The following is a 21,842-nucleotide window of genomic DNA, read 5'->3' as shown; positions in this document are numbered from 1 at the left end:
TCAGAGGCTTTTTCTCAGGGTGGAAATGCCTAGTACGAGGGGGCATAATTTTAAGGTGATTGGAGGAAGGTATAGGGGAGATGTCAGATGTAGGTTCATCACACAGAGAGTGGAGGGTGTGTTGAATGCGCTGCCAACAGTGGGAGTGGAGTCAGATACTTTAGAGACTTTTAAGTGACTCTTGCATAGGCACATGGAGGATAGTAAAATGTAGGGTATGCAGGGTAATTTGATCTTAAGTAGGATAATATATCAGCATAACTTTGTGGGCTGAAGGGCCTGTGCTGTTCTATGCTCTATGTTCTATCCAGTCTTTCCTTATAAATTGATCCTTCCACATCTGGCAACATCACAGTAAGTCCCTTCTGAATCCTCTCCAGCTTAATCATATCCTTCCTATAACTGGGCAACCAAAATTGGCCACACTTCTCCAGAAGAGGCCTAACCAATGTCTTCAACATGGCTTCCCTTCCCCTTTACTCAAAGGACTGAGCAATGAAGGCAAGTGTGCTGAATGCCTCTTTGACCAACTTTGTGCTCTAAGGAACTCACTTTTTACTTCCTCCACTTATTTATCCTTTAGCAATCTTGTCCGATCCACCTCAGCCAAATCACTTCTCAGTTTGGCAAAATTTGCCTTCCCCCAATTAAAAACTTATCCTTCTGACTTATCTGTGCCCTTTTCCAATTGTGGTCACTAACCCTAACAGTAATTCCAACAAAACTCATCACCAAAGTCCGAAACCTAGGACTCTGCTCCCCACTCTGCAAGCTTCGGTTCTTAGGTGTAAATATTACCAATGATCTATTCTGGTCCACTCATGTCAATGCTACAGTCAAGAAAGCACACCAACACCTCTATTTTATTAGAAGGCTAAAGAAATTCAGCACATCCACAACGATTCTTCCCAATTTTTGTAGATGCTCTACAGAAAGCATCCTAACTGGATATATACAATTTGGTATGCAACTGCTCTGCCTAAGACTTCAAGCAATTAGAGAGAGTTGTGAATGCAGCCCAGTCATCACAAAAACTAGCCTCCCTTCAATTGATTCAGCTTACACTTGCCACTGCTTTGGGAAAGCAGCCAACATCATGAAAGACCCCTCCTCCCCTTGTTATACCCTCTTACGTTCAGCAGAAGATACAAACGTTTGAAAACACATACCAACAGATTTAAGAACAGCTTCTTTCCTGCTGTTATCAGGCTTATTAACAGACTTCAAATATATGAGAGTTGATCTTTATCTGCACCTTCTCCGTAGTTTTCACACTGTATTCTGCATTCTGTTCTAGTACCCCGATGCCCTTATGCAAAGCATGATTTGTCTGGTTAGCATACAAAACAATAGTTTTCACTATATCGTGGTACATGCGACAATAATAAAGCAAAATCATAAAGGTCTCCTACAGTCACTTTACTGCTGCCCATCTTCATTCCCCAAAACTAATGTTGGAATTGCAATGCCTCTCATTGGGCTTATCATGGATTCTTTAAAAGAAAATCTCCTGGACACAGTCCATGAATTTTTCACCCTCGATGCTTCTTAATTGTTTGAAACCCAGTTGATATTTAGATACTTAAGTCTCCTACTGTTTGCATCCATATATGTTCTTCTCCCTCCCTCTCACAATTTGGTGATCTGTTGTATACTCTAGTATAAAGGTTCTTCAGCAGATTTGTAGCTCAGGTTGAGGATGCCGTGGTTAGTTCCACAACCCGAGTTACAAATCTACTCAAGAACCTTAAACACTTACGGCCACCACACACACAAATTGGCCGGGAAATGGGAAACCCATATCAAACAACAGAGCTAATGGGAACTGCAAATGCTGGAGATTCCAAGATAATAAAATGTGGGGCTGGATGAACACAGCAGGCCAAGCAGCATCTCAGGAGCACAAAAGCTGACGTTTCGGGCCTAGACCCTTCATCAGAGAGGGGGATGGGGGGAGGGAACTGGAATAAATAGGGAGAGAGGGGGAGGCGGACCGAAGATGGAGAGTAAAGAAGATAGGTGGAGAGGGTGTAGGTGGGGAGGTAGGGAGGGGATAGGTCAGTCCAGGGAAGACGGACAGGTCAAGGAGGTGGGATGAGGTTAGTAGGTAGCTGGGGGTGCGGCTTGGGGTGGGAGGAAGGGATGGGTGAGAGGAAGAACCAGTTAGGGAGGCAGAGACAGGTTGGACTGGTTTTGGGATGCAGTGGGTGGGGGGGAAGAGCTGGGCTGGTTGTGTGGTGCAGTGGGGGGAGGGGATGAACTGGGCTGGTTTAGGGATGCAGTGGGGGAAGGGGAGATTTTGAAACTGGTGAAGTCCACATTGATACCATATGGCTGCAGGGTTCCCAGGCGGGAAGGTTGCAGGAACAGCAACTTATATTCCGCCTGGGAACCCTGCAGCCATATGGTATCAATGTGGACTTCACCAGTTTCAAAATCTCCCCTTCCCCCACTGCATCCCTAAACCAGCCCAGTTCATCCCCTCCCCCCACTGCACCACACAACCAGCCCAGCTCTTCCCCCCCACCCACTGCATCCCAAAACCAGTCCAACCTGTCTCTGCCTCCCTAACCGGTTCTTCCTCTCACCCATCCCTTCCTCCCACCCCAAGCCGCACCCCCATCTACCTACTAACCTCATCCCACCTCCTTGACCTGTCCGTCTTCCCTGGACTGACCTATCCCCTCCCTACCTCCCCACCTACACCCTCTCCACCTATCTTCTTTACTCTCCATCTTCGGTCCGCCTCCCCCTCTCTCCCTATTTATTCCAGTTCCCTCCCCCCATCCCCCTCTCTGATGAAGGGTCTAGGCCCGAAACGTCAGCTTTTGTGCTCCTGAGATGCTGCTTGGCCTGCTGTGTTCATCCAGCCCCACATTTTATTATCAAACAACAGAGCGTTACCTACGAACTCTACTTAACGAACAACATGGCGAGCGAACCAACCACAGCATACTCCTACTGATGTGATTGCTCCTTTTTTATTCCTAAACAGAACGCATGGAGCCTCATTTGTTAACCTCTTTAGTATATCATCCCTTCTCATAACTGAAATTGATTCTTTAACCAATACTGGCACACTCTCACTCCCTTTTCCTGTTGCACACTGCATCCTGCTTGAAAGTGAGAGATCCAGGCACATTGAGCTGCCAGCTCTGCCCCTTCTTTAACCAGATTTCCCATTAAAGCAATAACATCATGCTGCTATTTGTCAATGTGTGCCCTTAATTCATTTGCCTGGTTTCTAATATTCCTTACATTGGCAGCTCAATCCCACCAATTCTCTTTGCTGGACACTTTTTAAAACCTTGTTTCTTTTGTGTTTTCAAGTCATTGATTTTACCACTAAAACATCACTAAGTGATGTTCTACCTCCCATTTCCTGATCTGAATCTGACCCATCTAAGTCTACACTTTGGTTCCCATACCCTTGCCATACAAGTTTAAAACCTCACCAGGTGAAGTAGCTAAAGTGCACACGAGGATACCGTCTCAGCTCTGCCTAGGTACAACCTATGAGGTTTGTACAAGTCCCACTTTTGCAAAAAATAGTCGCTATGCCTCAAGAATCTAAACCACCACCCTGGAGTATCATTGCTCCAGCCATGCTCTTGCTAGCATGAGGTTACAGCATTGGAGGTCCTGCATTTTAATTTATCTCCTAAATTCCCATATTCAGCTTCCAGGTCCTCATCCCTTTGTTTACTCACGTCATTGGTATCGATGTGTACCACAACCACTGGCTGTTCACGTTCCTGATTCAGAATGTCTGGTAGCTGCTTTGCGACATCTCTGACCCTGGTACCAGGCAGGCAACAAACCATCTTAGATTCATATCTGTGGCTTCACATGTGCCTGTCTGTGCCAGTAAGATCTCCAGAAATGTAAAACCCACTTAAATTAGATAGAGTTAGATAATAGTTCCCACTGCAGTCAATTATATGGTTTCTCTATATTCAACTTAAAATAAAAAGACTGTTAGAACCCTCACTGCATTTCTTGTTTTTCCAATCATGCTTGGTTGGAACTGAGAGCTGAGAGTTGAAGGTGATCGTTAGACGAATGGCAGCAATTTGCTTTTTAAAAAAGGGAGAGCAAACAAACTGATATTTGTTTGTAGGACCTGATCCGGAAGTTAACTGCAGGGTGATGTTATCCAGAGAATATCGTACACATGTTGGTTCCAGAGACGCATTATGCCCAAGTGTTGGGACATGTTCAAATGCAAACAAATCACAGCGAGACCAGTGCCAACCAGTCTAGCAAAGAGAATTTGAAATAAACTGAAAGATCCCATCACCAAGTCACCCTTTATTTACTCGTGCACAGTGCACTGGCTGTGGGCCAACGAGTCAGAGTCAGTCACGTAAACTCAGGAGATTCTAATTTCCTGGTCATATCAGTCAATCGGGTTTTCCTGACTGGGGTTATTAACCGGGCCAATCAATGACCTCGGAGTCAACAAGGTCAACCAGGTTCCAAACACTACAAAAAGGAACCAAAGTTTTAACTGGTTTTTAATCAGAAGGATTGTAGCTGTCAAAGAGAAGGGAAGGTCGTGCCTCACAAACCTTATTGAGTTCTTTAAGAAGGTGACCAAACAGGTGGATCAGAGTAAACCGGTTGATGTGGTGTATATGGATTTCAGCAAGGCATTCGATAAGGTTCCCCACAATAGGTTATTGTACAAAATGCGGAGGAATGAAATTGTGGGAGATATAGCAGTTTGGCTCGGAAATTGGCTAGCTGAAAGAAGACAGAGGGTGGTAGTTGATGGGAAATGTTCATCCTGGAGAGCAGTTACTAGTGGTGTAACACAAGGGTCGGTGTTGGGTCCACTGCTGTTTGTCATTTTTAGAAATGACCTGGATAAGGGCGTAGAAGGATGGGTTAGTAAATTTGCAGACGACACTAAGGTCGGTGGAGTTGTGGATAGTGACGAAGGATGCTGTAGGTTGCAGAGAGACATAGATAAGCTGCAGAGCTGGGCTGAGAGGTGGCAAATGGAGTTTAATGCAGACAAGTGTGAGGTGATGCACTTTGGTAGGAGTAACCAGAAGGCAAAGTACTGCGCTAATGGTAAGATTCTTAGTAGTGTCGATGAGCAGAGAGATCTCGGTGTCCACGTACACAGATCCTTGAAAGTTGCCACCCAGGTTGACACGGCTGTTAAGAAGGCGTACAGTGTTTTAGAACATAGAACATAGAACAGTACAGCACAGAACAGGCCCTTCAGCCCACAATGTTGTGCCGACCATTGATCCTCATGGATGCACCCTCAAATTTCTGTGACCATATGCATGTCCAGCAGTCTCTTAAATGACCCCAATGACCTTGCTTCCACAACTGCTGCTGGCAACGCATTCCATGCTCTCACAACTCTCTGCGTAAAGAACCTGCCTCTGACATCCCCTCTATACTTTCCACCAACCAGCTTAAAACTATGACCCCTCGTGCTAGCCATTTCTGCCCTGGGAAATAGTCTCTGGCTATCGACTCTATTAGCTTTTATTAATAGAGTGATCGAGTTCCGGAACCAAGAGGTTATGGTGAAGCTGTACAAAGCTCTGGTACGGCCGCACTTGGAGTATTGCGTACAGTTCTGGTCACCACATTATAAAAAGAATGTGGAAGCTTTGGAAAGGGTGCAGAGGAGATTTACTAGGATGTTGCCTGGTATGGAGGGAAGGCCTTACGAGGAAAGGCTGACGGACTTGAGGCTGTTTTCATTAGAGGAAGAAGGTTGAGAGGTGACTTAATTGAAACATATAAAATAATCAGAGCGTTAGATAGGGTGGATAGGGAGAGCCTTTTTCCTAGGATGGTGACAGCGAGCACGAGGGGGCATAGCTTTAAATTGAGGGGTGAAAGATATAGGACAGATGTCAGAGGTAGTTTCTTTACTCAGAGAGTAGTAAGGGAATGGAACGCTTTGCCTGCAATGGTAGTAGATTCGCCAACTTTAGGTACATTTAAGTCGTCATTGGATAAACACATAGACGTACATGGAATAGTGTAGGTTAGATTGGCTTGAGGTCAGAATGACAGGTCGGCACAACATCGAGGGCCGAAGGGCCTGTACTGTGCTGTAATGTTCTATGTTCTAAAGAGACAGGATGGTGGCTAATTGCTGGTTGGTTGTCCTCCCATTGTGAACTTATTCAAAGCTCAGAGAATAAAATCTCAGTTATGAGAAATAAATAAGTTCAATCCTTGCATCATTTTTGAACTGCCTGGGATTTTGAGAAACTGAGAGCCATTGCTATTTCCATGACATTGCTTTGACCAGCGTGACTTGTCAACCAATCAGAAACCATTTTTCCTGGGAAATAAACTTATGTGATCATTTGAAAATTGGTACCCTTCCCTGTCTTGATGACTGCAAGATGAAAATCTTCGACAATATCTGTCTCTGTTAGCAACAGTTTTAACTCACATTTAATTCAATTGAGTTGAATCTCTCTCCATTTTCAGCAACACTGGGGCACAGATGGCAACAAGAGCCGTCCTTCACAGTTCAAATAAGCCAAAATTCGAAGGCCCTCTCTAAGAACTGAATTACTTCTGGGCTACAAACAAGGACTAGGATTTGTTTTTAGGTCTGAAAATCCCAGTTCCTTTCTGGAAGAAATAGGAGGGGGAGATAGATGGTTCTTCAATTAATAATGGGTTGAAGGATTGAGGGGAGTAAACAATAGACAATAGGTGCTGGAGTAGGCCATTCGGCCCTTCGAGCCAGCACCACCATTCATTATGATCATGGCTGATCATCCACAATCAGTATCCTGTTCCTGCCTTATCCCCATAACCCTTGATTACACTATCTTTAAGAGCTCTATCTATTCCTTTCTTCAAACTATCCAGAGAGTTGCCCCCCACTTCCTTCTGCGGCAGAGCATTCCATATATCCACCACTCTCTGGGTGAAGAAGTTTTTCCTCAACTCTGTTCTAAATGGCCTACCCCTTATTTTTAATTTGTGTCCTCTGGTTCTGGACTCACCCATCAGCGGAAAAATGCTTCCGGCCTCCAGAGTGTCCAATCCCTTAATAATCTTATACGCCTCAATCAGATCCCCTCTCATCCTTCTAAACTCAAGTGTATACAAGCCCAGTCGCTCCAATCTTTCAACATATGATAGTCCCACCATTCCGGGAACTGACCTCATGAACCTACGCTGCACTCCCTCAATAGCAAGAATGTCCTTCCTCAAATCTGGAGACCAAAACTGCGGGACACAATACTCCAGGTGCAGTCTCACCAGGGCCCTGTACAGCTGCAGAAGGACCTCTTTGCTCCTATACTCAATTCCTCTTGTTATGAAGGCCAGCATGCTATTAGCTTTCTTCACTGCCTGCTGTACCTGCTTGCTTGCTTTCATTGACTGATGTACGAGAACACCGAGATCTCGTTGTACTTCCCCTTTACAACTTGACTCCATTGAGATAGTAATCTGCCTTCCTGTTCTTGCCACCAAAGTGGATAACCACACATTTATCCACATTAAACTGCATCTGCCATGCATCAGTCCACTCACCTAGCCTGTCCAAGTCACCCTGTATTCTCATAACATTCTCCTCACATTTCACACTGCCACCCAACTTTGTGTCATCAGCAAATTTACTAATATTACTCTTAATGCCTTTGTCTATATCATTAATATATTTCGTAAACTGTTGCGGTCCCAGCACCGAACCTTGTGGTACCCCACTGGTCACTGCCTGCCATTCCGAAAGGGACCCATTTATCACGGCTCTTTGCTTCCTGTCAGCCAACCAATTTTCAATCCAAGTCAATACCCCCAATACCACGTGCCCTAATTTTGTTCACCAATCTCCTCGTGGACAGCCAAGTGCAGATGAGGGCAAGGTAAGATCAGCCATCATCATTTTGGCTTGCAATATTCAGATAATGACTGTCTATGCAGTCAAGACCACAGCCTCTTTTGTCCCATTACATGGTATTAAATCGCTGCTACCAATAAAAGGGAGAAGTGAGGAGAAAATGTGTAACAACATCGAAATGAAGCAAGACCTGGACAATGTCCAAGTCTGGGCTGACAAGTGGCAAGTAACATTCATGCAACACAGGCAATGGGCATCTCCATGAAGCGGAAATCTAACCATCAGCTCCTTGAAATTTGATGGTGTTATAATCACTGAGTCCCCCAGCAGCTTACTTGACTAGTTTCACATTCACAAATATCCATTCCCTCCACTACTTATGCTCAATAGCAGTTGTATCTACAATCTATAAGATGCACTTCTGAAATTCACCAAGGTTCCTTTGCACCTTCCAAACTCTTGACCACTTCCAATTAGAAGAACAAGGGCAGCAATAAATATACATATCACTAACAATCTGCTACACTTTGGTAGAAAGACCAGATGTCAGAGAATTTATTCAATGGAGAGATGTTGGAAAATGCATATTTATGAAAGGACGTAGGTATACCTACTGATAAGTCACTGAAGCTACATGAAGGTGCAGCAACTATTCAGAAGGCTAAAAAGGCTAATAACAAGTCTTTAGTTCAAGAGGATTTCTACACAGGAGAAGTAAAATCTTGCTTTAAATGTAGAAGAACTTGATTATACCACATTAGGAGTAGTGTGTGCAATTTTGGTCTCATCTGAGGAATGGTATGATCTTAGGGGGAGTGCCATGTTGATTCACCAGACTTATTGCTGGAATGGGAAACTGAGCTCTGATGACAGATTAGTCAAGCTTGGCTTATGTTCTCCAGAGTTTCATAAATTAAGAGGCAATTGTGTTGAAACGTACAAACTAGTGAAACAGATAAGACAGTAGATGAAGCTGATGTTTCCTTGGCTGGGGAATCTGGAACTGAGGCAGAATTTAAAAATAAGGAAAATACCACTTTGGACCAAGCAGAGGATAATTTGTTTTAATCAGGGTTGTGACTCTATGGATGTCTCTACCCTAGACGGCTGTGGAAAGTCAGTCACTTTGCATGTTTGAAGAGGAGGTTGATAGATTTCTGATGACTGATGGCAAACAAGGATGTAAGGATGGGATAGATAAAAGGCACTCAAGTGTCCAATCAGTCATAATCATATTGAATGGAGGGATAAGTTTGATGGGCCAAATGGCCTGCTCCTGTTTTCCACTTGCAGCGTTGAAATGACAACCCCAGGTGTGTCTAACTCACAGAACCATCGCAATTGTAGGCTTAGTTTCCTTTCACACACTTATGTTGGTGGTTCATTTGGAAACATCGCAATTAATGAAAATTAAAATCTGTTTCTTTATCACTTGCTTTATTGCTCCTTTCCTAATCTCTGGATCCCAATTTACAGTATGTACTAAGTAGCATCCCTCTGCACTGCATAATGCTCTCCTGTGTTCAACATATTTGAGAATCCTTGCCTTCTGCTTCAAAGTGCTTGTCTTATCTTTCAAAGTCAACTACATTTTAAGTTTAGGCCTTCCTTTCCAAAAGAAATTTACTGCAACACAATGCAATCCAAATTAATCATATGCAACTCATATACCTTGCTTAACTGACCAGTCTTCAAATTTTTTCTTTGCTGATACACAATGTCTTCAAGTCAAAGGGTGGGGTTTGAAGGCAGAACCTTCTGACTCAGGGTTGATTGTCATCAACCTCTCCAAGTCTAAAGAAAGCAGTAATGCATGAGGAATTCAATAATGGACTTTATCGCAGAAATCGTAATCAGAAATTCAAAGTGATCAAAATTAGCTTTGTCAATATTGTTGCACAGTTATTAAGAGAAAGAGGGTAACTTTCCAGATTTAAAGGCTCTCCAGCCTAGTTTAATGTTTTTAACAATTGCTGAATCACGTGCCCACCACCGCTCCCTCACCCCAGCAGTTAGGCCACATTCAGAGCAATCAGGATGATTATGCAAAGTAATAAAATGTGAGGCTGGATGAACACAGCAGGCCAAGCAGCATCTCAGGAGCACAAAAGCTGATGTTTCGGGCCTAGACCCTTCATCAGAGAGGGGGATGGGGTGAGGGTTCTGGAATAAATAGGGAGAGAGAGGAGGCGGACTGAAGATGGAGAGAAAAGAAGTTAGGTGGAGAGGAGAGTATAGGTGGGGAGGTAGGGAGGGGATAGGTCAGTCCAGGGAAGACGGACAGGTCAAGGAGGTGGGATGAGGTTAGTAGGTAGGAAATGGAGGTGCGGCTTGGGGTGGGAGGAAGGGATGGGTGAGAGGAAGAACAGTTTAGGGAGTTGCTGTTCTTGCAACCTGCCAATGTGGTATACTGTCAGAGATAATGGGAACTGCAGATGCTGGAGATTCCAAGATAATAAAATGTGAGGCTGGATGAACACAGCAGGCCAAGCAGCATCTCAGGAGCACAAAAGCTGACGTTTCGGGCCTAGACCCTTCATCAGAGGTATACTGTATCCATTGTACCCGGTGTGGCTTCCTCTACATTGGGGAAACCAAGCGGAGGCTTGGGGGCCGCTTTGCGGAACACCTCCCCTCGGTTCGCAATAAACAACTGTACCTCCCAGTCGCGAACCATTTCAACTCCCCCTCCCATTCTTTAGATGACATGTCCATCATGGGCCTCCTGCAGTGCCACAATGATGCCACCTGAAGGTTGCAAGAACAGCAACTCATATTCTGCTTGAGAACCCTGCAGCCCAATGGTATCAATGTGGACTTCACCAGCTTCAAAATCTTCCCTTCCCCCACCGCATCACAAAACCAGCCCAGTTCGTCCCCTCCCCCCACTGCATCACACAAACAGCCCAGCTCTTCCCCTCCACCCACTGCATCCCAAAACCATCCCAGCCTGTCTCTGCCTCCCTAACCTGTTCTTCCTCTCACCCATCCCTTCCTCCCACCCCAAGCTGCACCTCCATTTCCTACCTACTAACCTCATCCCACCTCCTTGATCTGTCCGTCTTCCCTGGACTGACCTATCCCCTCCCTACCTATACTCTCCTCTCCACCTAACTTCTTTTCTCTCCATCTTCAGTCCGCCTCCCTCTCTCTCCCCATTTATTCCAGAACCCTCACCCCATCCCCCTCTCTGATGAAGGGTCTTGGATTCTCCAGCATCTGCAGTTCCCATTATCTCTGATTATGCAAAGTCCCAGCTACAGGCATCAAAATTCAAGTCCCTCATATTTTCCTTAATTGGCCAAACAATTTAAATCTTTTTGCTTGAAACAGTTTTTGCCAACAGGTTCCAGCTCCAACTCCCACTGTATCATTTATGTGCCTCCAATGCCAAGTATTCACGTGCAAATTCCAGGCTCAGAAAGAATAATGACCACACCCCATAACTTCTTTGCACGCCAATTCACAATACCCAATATTTAGAAACATAAATGTTTCCTGTCAAAACAAGCAAGTTGAAATGTCTATGGGAGATACGCAGTGCAAAACATCAGGTTCAGTGATTATGAGAAATGCAAATGCCTTGACTTGGAAACTCAAATGACTTGTACTTGCGAAATTCAAGTTCAAATGTGTGATTAAGTCATGTTATTTCACTCAACAAACTGGAAATCAAGTTAGCTGTAAAATCAATATCCAACATGTAGTTTCAGTGTGCTATGACAGAACACAATTCTACATCTGGTAGAAACCTAGTGGTATACACTGTCTCAATAAAGAATTGTACCATTACACTTTAACGCTGAATTTGGCTTCATTAACATTTCGATTATTCATAATTACGACACATTGCGTTTTAAATCCAAAGCTATTTTTCTACAGTTGCTGACATACTTCAAACTGAGCACCTCAGTAATATCTGCCATTTTGGTAAACATACTTATAAAACAATTCCCTACAGGTAGTGAAATGTACAAGTGACTGAGCAATCTTATCAGCATTCAGTGTCTTTACCAGGTCACCACTCTCAATCAAAAGACCTTAGTTTTGGTGGATCATCAAATCAGATTTACGGTCATCTCGCTGTTTCCTTGAGCATTCATTTTTAAGATGATCAAGAGCAAGGTAGACTTAGTACAGCTTTTTTTAAACATCATAATTCCTAATCTCCTTACCTCAGCATTCTGCAAACTGTGTTGGAAGTCTGCCACTTGCTTTTTCAGCCTCATCTACAAGATGAACACAGTGGAAGACACAAGAACAATTACAACTAAGCAACGAGCTTTGGTCAAAAGGCATTACATTTTAAATTCCTACAGTTTGGAAATACAAACATCATACATTAAAGAACAGAAATACATAGTTCACTGCAGTTTCTTTGATCGCTATATAATGAGTATGAATAGCTAAATCATAGTAAAATTAAAGATTTAGGATTAAAGCTATTTTTCAATTATTTCCTCAATTTTGCACGTTCTACTGCATTACCTGTTTATAACCGGTAAGCAGTGGTGCAAATTGTAACACATGACCCTGAATTAATAGATAAAGTCTAACCCTCAAACAATAGGAGGAGATGTCCTGACTGGATTAATAGTCCAGCGATAATACCGAGACCAAGATAACATTCTGGGAACCCGGGTTCGAATAACATACTGCGGATGGTGGAATTTAAATTCAAGATTAAATAAAAGGGAATTACAAGTCTAATGATGACCATGAATCCATTATCAATTGTCTGGAAAAAATCATCTTGCTTACTCAGAAATAGTAAGAAGTGCAGATGCTGAGGGCAGCGATGGGGACAATGGGAAACACAGCAGGGAAGCAGGAAGAACACAGCAGTCCAGGCAGCAGAGGAACAGGAAAGTTGGCATTTCAGGTCAGGGCCGTTCTTCAGAAATGGGGAGGGGTAAGGTAGGGAATGGTGGGGATTGGTCTGTGGGGTGGAAAGGAGCAAGGTAGTATGGGCAGGCTGTGGCAGGTCAAGGAGGTGGAGATGAGAGGTAGGGTTGGTCATGGGATGAGACCGGGGGTGGGGAGATTTTAAAACTGGTGAATTCTATGTTTAGGCCGTCAGGCTGTAGGCTCCCAAGCCGTAACATGAAGTGTTGCCTACAGTTTGCGGATGGTGTCATTGTGGCACGAGTGGAGGCCCAGTATGGACATGTCACCCAGCGAGTGAGTGAGGAAGTTAAAATGGTTGATGACCAGAAGGTGTTGTCATTTGTCGCAAACAGAGCGCAGATGCTCGATGAAACAGTCTCCAAATCTTCGCTTGGTCTCACTGATGTAGAGGAGTCCATATTGGGACGAGAGGACACAGAAGAACCTCTGTTTGATAATGAAAGGTCCTTTTTTAACTCCTCCCACTTCCTACAGACGAAGGGGATGGCCATGGGCACCGGCATGGGCCCAAGCTACGCCTGCCTCTTTGTGGGATGCACGGAACAGTCCCTCATCCGCTGCTACACTGGCACTATACCCCACCTCTTCCTGCGCTACATCAATGACTGCATCAGTGCTGCTTTGTGCTCCCACGAGGTTGCTTCAACAGTTCATCAACTTTACTAACATCTTTCACACCAAACAAAAATACAGCTGGACCATCTCCGATACCTCCCTCTCCTTCCTGGACTCCTCTGTCTCAGTCTCTGATGACTGCCTCATAACCGACATCTACTTCAAGCCCACTGACTCCCACAGCTACCCAGAACACACCTCGTCTCACCCACCTTCCTGCAAGAATGCAATCCCCTGCTCCCAAATCCTCTGCCTCCACCCCAAACATGGAGCATACCTCACCCACACATCCCAGATGTCCCCTTATTTCAAGCACCACAACAAAAACTCAACTGCATCTCTTGCATTTTTCCGCACTTGTGCAGTCAAAACCCCTCCCCCCAAAAGACAAAATCCCCCTTGTCCTCACATATCACCCCACCAACATCTGCACGAGCATATCATCCTGCACCATTTCCACCACCTACAGTCCGACCCCACAATCAAAGAGATATCACCCTCCCTATCCCTCTGTGCCTTCCAAAGGGACTGCTCACTCCACGAATCCTTCACCTGCTCCACACTCTTGACTGACCCCACCGCACCCAGCACCTTTCATCCCACCAGCACCCCCCACAACCCCGCTCACCTCCTTTCAAGGCCTTAAATAATTCTTTCAAATCAGCCAGAGAGTCACTTGTACATCTGCCAACTTGGACTACTGGAGTCACTGCTCACGATGTCGCCTCAACTACATTGGTGGGACCAAGCACAAACTCAGAAGTACTGAGAAATACAAACTTTGTAGAGCATTTACACTCTGCTTGTGACAGACAACACCTTCTGCTTGTGAACCATTTCGATTCCCCCTCCCACTCCCTGGGTGACATGTTGATCCTGGGCCTCCTCCAGTGCCACATTACACAACCCGCAAACTGGAAGAGGAACACCTCACATTCTGCCTTGGGAGCCCACAGCCAAACATGGAATTCATCAGTTTTAAAATCTCCCCATCCCTGGCCTCATCCCATGACCAACCCTCCCTCATCCCCACCTCCCTGACCTGACACAATGTGTCCATCTTCTCTCCCACCTAGCCACTCCTCCCACCTCACTGACCAATCCCCACCATTCCCTACCTACACTCACCTATCACCATCCCTCCCTCCTTCCACAGCTCCATCATTCCTCTATTTATGTCCCAGTTCCCTTCCCCCTCCCCTTTTCTGAAGAAGGGTCCCGACCCGAAGCATCAACTTTGCTGCTCCTCTGATGCTGTCTGGCCTGTGTTCCTCCAGCTCCATACCATCTGGCTTACTAATTACCTTTAGGGATGGAGACTGCCATCCTCAGCTGGTCTGGCGTATATGTGACTCCAGATGCACAACAATGAGACTGAGTCTTAATTACCCTTTGGGTAATTAGGAATGGGCAATAAATGCTGCCTGGCCAGCAATGCCCTCATCCTATGGATGATTTTTTTTTAAACTGCAAATTGTACCACTGTTATACTGTCATTTTTTTTTAAATGGCAGTGAAGTAGTAAAATGCAGATAGGCAAGCCAAACAAGCTAAATACTGTGAGGCCTTCTAGCCTTGAGACCAACCTGGCTTGCTAATCCTACCAAAACTTCACAAGACAAGTCCATTTAAGTCACTGTCTGAAGATACAGAAATTTTAACTATCTGTAACAGTCTTGACTTAGTCCCATCCAGAAATATCCTGGCATCCCATAGTTCTCTTTCCCAGTGCCCAAACTACACGATTACTGGAGCAAGGGGATTTTTTAAAAAATTAAACAGAAAAGTAGAATTACAAATAAATTTGATCCTTAGACTGCTGCAAAGTCCAGGTTAACATTCCATCACGAGGGCCTAGCAGTTAGGCTCAGAGATAATGTGAACTACAGATGCTGAAGAATCCAAGATAACAAACTGTGGAGCTGGATGAACACAGCAGGCCAAGCAGCATCTCAGGAGCACAAAAGCTGACGTTTCGGGCCTAGATCCTTCTTCAGAAAATCTTTTCTGATGAAGGCCCTAGCAGTTAGGCTATTGTCTTGTACACTCTGACACTAATGATGATAGCAAAGTTGCTCCAACGTCTGTGTAAAATTATAATATTAGCTTCAACATCAGATTTCATCTGAAAATTAGACTAAATGTTCTTTCTTCCTTATTGTCCCTCATCTTATTCTCTTAAACTGAACTGCTGTTTTTTTTACTTACCTATTCTAAGCTAACTTTCATTGCACATGATTTTTACAAGAGGAGCAACTTGTTCGAGGCCTCCTCCTGCTGATTTTGCAACAATAATTAACTTTTAAGTGAGCACTTCCAGCATTTTCTGTTTTTAAGATTTCTAGTGTCTGCAATGATTTTGTTCTTATGTCAGTAAATTGACACTTATAGCTCTACATTTGTTATATCCTTCATAAATTGTTGTCAACAATTATACACAACTATACACAGTCTAATGCCTTCTACAAACTGAAGATGGCCTTCAGGCTTTTCTAACCAATGACTTTAGGTACAAAATCAAGAATAATTTGACACATTCTTTATCTACTTGTGTTGCAATCTTTTATGATTTGTGGAAATGTACACCAAGCTAATGTATGCAATTTTAAACATATATCAATGCTCATTAATGTCCTAAATGTGTTCAGAGTGAAGTATCTAAGTGAAATGCTGCACTTTTTTTTAAAAAAAAGACAGCGGTGCATCGTCCCACGGTTTTGTAACTTGTTCCTTCTTTGCTTCTGAAACCTTGATTACTGCCTGGTCCTGTTCGAAACCTTCCATTTCCCTATCGCCTCATTAACTAACAAAAGATTACCTCCTCGGCCAACTTTCCATCCACGCTTTGCGCCGCTCCACCCAGCCCCCAGCAAATGTGCCCAAGGTCTGCCTGTTGCAAAAACATGTCATTTTTTGCCATCTACTTTCTAGATTCAAAGAGGATCATCACAGAGCTATGAAATATTTGTGAAATAATTAAAAAAAACATACAAACCAGAGGATTCATTCAAAACAAAACCACATGGCTTTTCTCAGTCAAGATCAAAGTTAGCCTTTCGTCCTGCTTTTTTAAATCATCTTGCCTACAATTCACAGTAGAATTATCCTGCACTTTGTTATTTCTAATTCACATTCCATTCCTACTCAGGATCTCTCTTTTCATCCTATATATTATTCCTAAAATGAAATGCTACATCTTACCATTGCTAAACCCAGGTATGCAGCAACATGACAAACAGCTCTTTAAAGGGATGGAAGTAGTTAACAATCTCTCCAGGATGTGGTGAAGTGCACACAGATGTAAAAGTACACCAATCAATTAGTATCAAACACTGCAACACTTAGGTGAGAGGAGAGAGAAAAACATAGACAACTGAATTCCAAACCCACACTCTCAGACAATAAGCTACCAACACTCGATTTGACAACAGACAATAGACAATAGGTGCAGGAGTAGGCCATTCAGCCCTTTGAGCCAGCCACCATTCATTATAATCATGGCTGATCATCCACAATCAGTATCCTGTTCCTGCCTTATCCCCATAACCCGTGATTCCACTATCCTTAAGAGCTCTACCTATCCCTTTCTTGAATGTATCCAGAGACTTGGCCTCCACTGCCTTCTGGGGCAGAGCATTCCATACATCCAGAACTCTCTGGGTGAAGAAGTTTTTTCTCAACTCTGTTCTAAATGGCCTACCCCTTATTTTTAAACTGTGTGCTCTTGTTCTGGACTCACCCATCAATGGAAACATGCTTCCTGCCGCCAGAGTGTCCAATCCTTTAATTATCTTATACGCCTCAATCAGATGCCCTCTCATCCTCCTAAACTCAAGAGTATACAAGCCCAGTCCCTCCAATCTTTCAACATATGATTATCCCGCCATTCCAGGAATTGACCTCGTGAACGTACACTGCACTCCCTCAATAGCCAAAATGTCCTTCCTCAAATTTTGGGACCAAAACCGTACACAATTCTCCAGGTGCGGTCTCACCAGGTACAGCTGCATAAGGACCTCTTTGCTCCTGTGCTCAATTCCTCTTGCTATTAGCTTTCTTCATTAGCTTTCTTCACTGCCTGCTGTACCTGCATGCTTGCTTTCATTGACTGATGTACAAGAACTCCGAGATCTTGTTGTGCTTCCCCTTTACCTAACTTGACTCCATTGAGATAGTAATCTGCCTTCTTGTTCTTGCCACCAAAGTGGATAACCACACATTTATCCACATTAAACTGCATCTGCCATGCATCAGTCCACTCACCTAGCCTGTCCAAGTCACCCTGTATTCTCATAAGATCTTCCTCACATTTCACCCTGCCAGCCAGCTTTGTGTCATCAGCAAATGTGCAAATATTACTTTTAATGCCTTCGTCAATATCATGAATGTATATTGTAAACAGCTGCAGTCCCAGCACCGAACCTTGTGGAATCCCACTGGTCATTACCTGCCATTCCAAAAGGTACCCGTTTATCACTACTCTTTGCTTCCTGTCAGCCAGCCAATTTTCAATCCAAGTCAGTATTTTGCCCCCAATACCATGTGCGCTAATCTTGCTCACTAATCTCCTATGTTGGACTTTATCAAAGGCTTTCTGAAAGTCCAGGTATACTACATCGTCTGGCTCTCCCTTGTCCATCTTCATAGATACATCCTCAAAAAATTCCAGAAGATTAGTCAAGCATGATTTCCCCTTCATAAATCCATGCTGACTCTGACCTATCCTGTTACTGCTATCCAAATGATTCGTAATTTCATCTTTTACAACTGACTCCAGCATCTTTCCCACCACTGATGTCAGGCTAACCGGTCTATAATTCCCTGTTTTCTCTCTCCCTCCTTTCTTGAAAAGTGGGACAACATTAGCCACCGTCCAATCCTCAGGAACTGATTCTGAATCTATTGAACATTGGAAAATAATTACCAAGGCGTCCACGATTTCTAGAGCCACCTCCTTAAGTACCCTGGGATGCAGATCATCAGGTCCCGGGGACTTATCAGCATTCAGAGTTAACAGTCTATCCAACACTGTTCCCTGCCTAATATACATTCCCTTCAGTTCATCCATTACCCTGGGTCCTTCAGCCACTGTAACATCTGGGAGGTTGCTTGTGTCTTCCCTAGTGAAGACAGATCCAATGTACCTATTCAACTCTACCATCATTTCCTTGTTCCCCATAAAAAAATCACCCGTTTCTGTCTTCAAGGGCCCAATTTTAGTCTTAACCATTTTTTTTCACACACGTAAAAAAGCTTTTTTTAATCATCCTTTATATTTTTGGCCAGTTTGCCTTCGTACCTCATTTTTTCTCCACGTATTGCCTTTTTAGTTATCCTCTGTTGCTCTTTAAAACTGTCCCAGTCCTCCGGCTTCCCACTCATCTTTGCTATGTTGTACTTCTTTTTTATCAATATACAGTCCCTAACGTCCCTCGTCAGCCATGGCCACCCCTGCCTCCCCTTAGGATCTTTCTTCCTCTTTGGAATGAACTGATCCTGCACCTTCTGCATTATATCCAGAATTACCTGCCATTGTTGTTCCACTGCCAACCCTGATAATGTATTGTACCATTGAACTTTGGCCAGATTGTCCCTCATAGCTCCATAGTTCCCTTTATTCAACTGCAATACTGACACTTCCGATTCTCCCTTCTCCCTCTCAAACTGCAGATTAAAACTTATCATATTCTGGTCACTACCTCCTAATGGCTCCTTTACTTTGAGTTCCCTGATCAAATCCGGTTCATTGCACAACACCAGATCCAGAATTGCCTTCTCCCTGGTAGGCTCCAGTACCAGCTGTTCCAAGAATCCATTTCAGAGACACTCCACAAACTCCCTTTCTTGGGGTCCAGTACCATCCTGATTCTCCCAGTCTACCTGCATATTAAAATCCCCCATTACAACTGCAGTCATACCTTTGCGAATAGAGTTTTAGTGGCTCTTGGGAAAGGTGCAACACAGAGCCTGTGTTGCTCATCGAGGTGAATGGGGATGGAAAACAAGCTGGGACTATCATCATTGTATAATTACAAATTGCTCTATTCATTCATGAGACGTGGACCTCACTGGTTTGACCAACAATTATTGCCCATGTCTAATTGCCCTGGAGGTGGTAAGCTGGATTCTTTATTCACTCCAGTCCATGTGGCACAGCAGCACCTACACGACCAGTAGGGAGAGTTTCTGGCATTTTGATCCAACAGTATTTCAACACGGTATACTAGCAAGGGGAATCTACCTGCACCAGTGTTGCATGGATCAGTTGTCCTTGTCCTTCGAGGTGATTGAGGTCATAGGTTTGGAAGATGTTGTTAAAGGAGCCTACGTCTCACTGCATTGTACCACGTTAATGGTCCACACTGCGACCATGGTGCACCATGGAAAAGAGTGAAAGTTTAAAGTAAACAAAAACAAAGAACTGAAAATCAGAGTTTCATCTTCCCAATGTACAAAAGACCACACTGTAAGCAGTGAATACTGTCGACTACATTCAGTCAAGTGTAGGTAAATTGCTGCTTCATCTGGAATGTGTGCCTGGGCCTGGGGCAGTGAGGAGTAAGGAAGTAAGTAGACAAAGTATTTTACCTTCTGCGACTGTGTGGGAAGGTGCCATGGGGCGTTGGGCAGTGGAGGACTGGACCAGAGTGTCCTGAAGGGAACTGTCCCTGTGGAAGGCTGACAAAGGAGGGGTGAGGAATGTCTGCCTAGTGGCAGTGATTTACCTGCACCTCACTTAAAGTATCCTGCCTGTTCGGTGCTCAGAGTGAGGTCTCCTCTACACTGGGAAGATGAAACACAGACTGAGCACCCACTCTGCAGAACACCCAGCCTGCAAAAATGAGCCAGAGTTTCCTGTTGCCTGACTTCAACACACGACCATGTCCCCCAGACAACATCTCCATCTCAGGCTTGCTGCAATTTTCCAGCAAAGCTCAGTGCAAGCCAGAATAACAGCATCTCATTTCCAACTTGAGGGCTCTATAGCTTTTGGGACTCAATATCGAATTCAGTCATTTAAGAGTCTAAACACCTTCTCCCACGTCCTTACCCACTCCCACACTCCAAGCCTTGCCTTCACAAGGTTACAACAATCATCCTATTGTCTGCTAACAATGGTCCAAATTAGCAGCTATTGATTCCCCCAGACTGACCTTTACTCATTCCTTAGTCGGCCAAACTGTTTTTCACTCTCACCCGGCTTCCTCTCCTTGCCTCCTCCTGCCCCGCACCCCCCAATCCCCACTGCTTCTTTGGCATATATAGCAACCCTTTCCTGGCTATAACTGGAGGAAGTATAACAGAGGTTAATAGCAAATGTGCTCACAGTAATTTACCAAAATTCTTAATTTCTGCAGCAGGGAAAGTGCTTGAATCTGTCATCAAGGAAGAAGGAGCGAGACATCTGGATAGAGATTGGCCCATCAGGCAGAAGCAGCATTGGTTCATGAAAGGCAGGTCATGTTCTCTGAAGGAGGGTCTCGGCCCAAAACATCAGCTTTCCTGTTCCTCTGATGCTGCTCGGCCTGCTGTGTTCATCCAGCTCTACACCTTGTTATCTCATGTTTAACTAATTTACTGGAATTCTTTGAGGACATTACAAGCAGTTGGCTGGGGAACTGGTATATGAGGTGTATCTGGAGTTCTGGGAGGCATTTAGCAAGGTACAGTACAAAAGGCTGCTGCATAAGATAAATGCATGGCATTATGGATAATGTATTAGCATTGATAGAGGGTTGGTTAACTGACAGGAAGCAAAGAGTGGGGATAAACTAGAGCTTTCCTGGTTGGTGATTGGTGACTTGTGGTGTGCTTCAGGGATTAGTGCTGGGATCGCAACTGTTTGCAATTTACAAAGATGATTTAGAGTTGGGCACCAAGTGGCATATATCAAAGTTTGCAGAAGGCACTATAACACGTGGTAGAGCAAAGTGTGTAGAGGACACGAGAAGTCTGCAACGGGATATAAATCGGTTAAGTGAATGGGGAAGGGTCCGGCCGATGGAGGACAAGGTTTGTAAATGTGAAGTCATCCATTTTGGTAGGAATAACAGCCAAATGGGCTATTATTTAAATAGTGAAAATTTGCAGCACGCTGCAGAGGGACCTGGGTGTCCTTGTGCATGAATCACAAAAGGTTGGTTCGCAGGTGCAGTAGGTAATTAAGGCAAATGGAATACTGTCCTTTATTACTAGACGGATGGAATTCAAAAATAAGGAGGATATGCCGCAGCTGCAGAGGGTGCTGGTGAGGTCACACCTAGAGCACTGTGTACAGTTTTGGTGTCCTTATTTGAGAAAGGATGTACTGGCATTGGAGGGGGTGCAGAGGAGACTGACTAGGTTGATGCTGGAATTGAGGGGGTTGGCTTTTGAGGAATGATTGAGTATACGATGACTATATTCATCAGCATGTAGAAGAATGATGGGGGATCTTAAAGAAACTAATAAAATTATGAAGCTCACAGATGAGATA

At 44.2% G+C, this 21,842-nt stretch overlaps 1 protein-coding gene across 6 annotated transcripts in view; it reads right to left on the bottom strand.

Moving 5' to 3' along the window:
- The window catches only part of osbpl8 (oxysterol binding protein-like 8), a 332,940-nt gene that overhangs the window by 218,186 nt on the left and 92,912 nt on the right, over positions 1-21,842 (bottom strand). For 5 of the 6 annotated variants that reach the window (XM_059652608.1, XM_059652607.1, XM_059652612.1 and 2 more), the window contains exon 4: positions 12,019-12,072. In XM_059652608.1, the coding sequence (XP_059508591.1) occupies positions 12,019-12,072 (54 nt within the window). Of the gene's footprint in view, positions 1-12,018; positions 12,073-21,842 lie in introns of those variants that run through there. The other variant, XM_059652613.1, reaches the window with a different exon arrangement.

The sequence above is a fragment of the Stegostoma tigrinum genome, chromosome 18, assembly GCF_030684315.1.
Source record: "Stegostoma tigrinum isolate sSteTig4 chromosome 18, sSteTig4.hap1, whole genome shotgun sequence".
NCBI lineage: Eukaryota > Metazoa > Chordata > Chondrichthyes > Orectolobiformes > Stegostomatidae > Stegostoma > Stegostoma tigrinum.
Note: the sequence above shows the minus strand (reverse complement) of the source record. Positions and strands in the feature narration are given on the sequence as shown.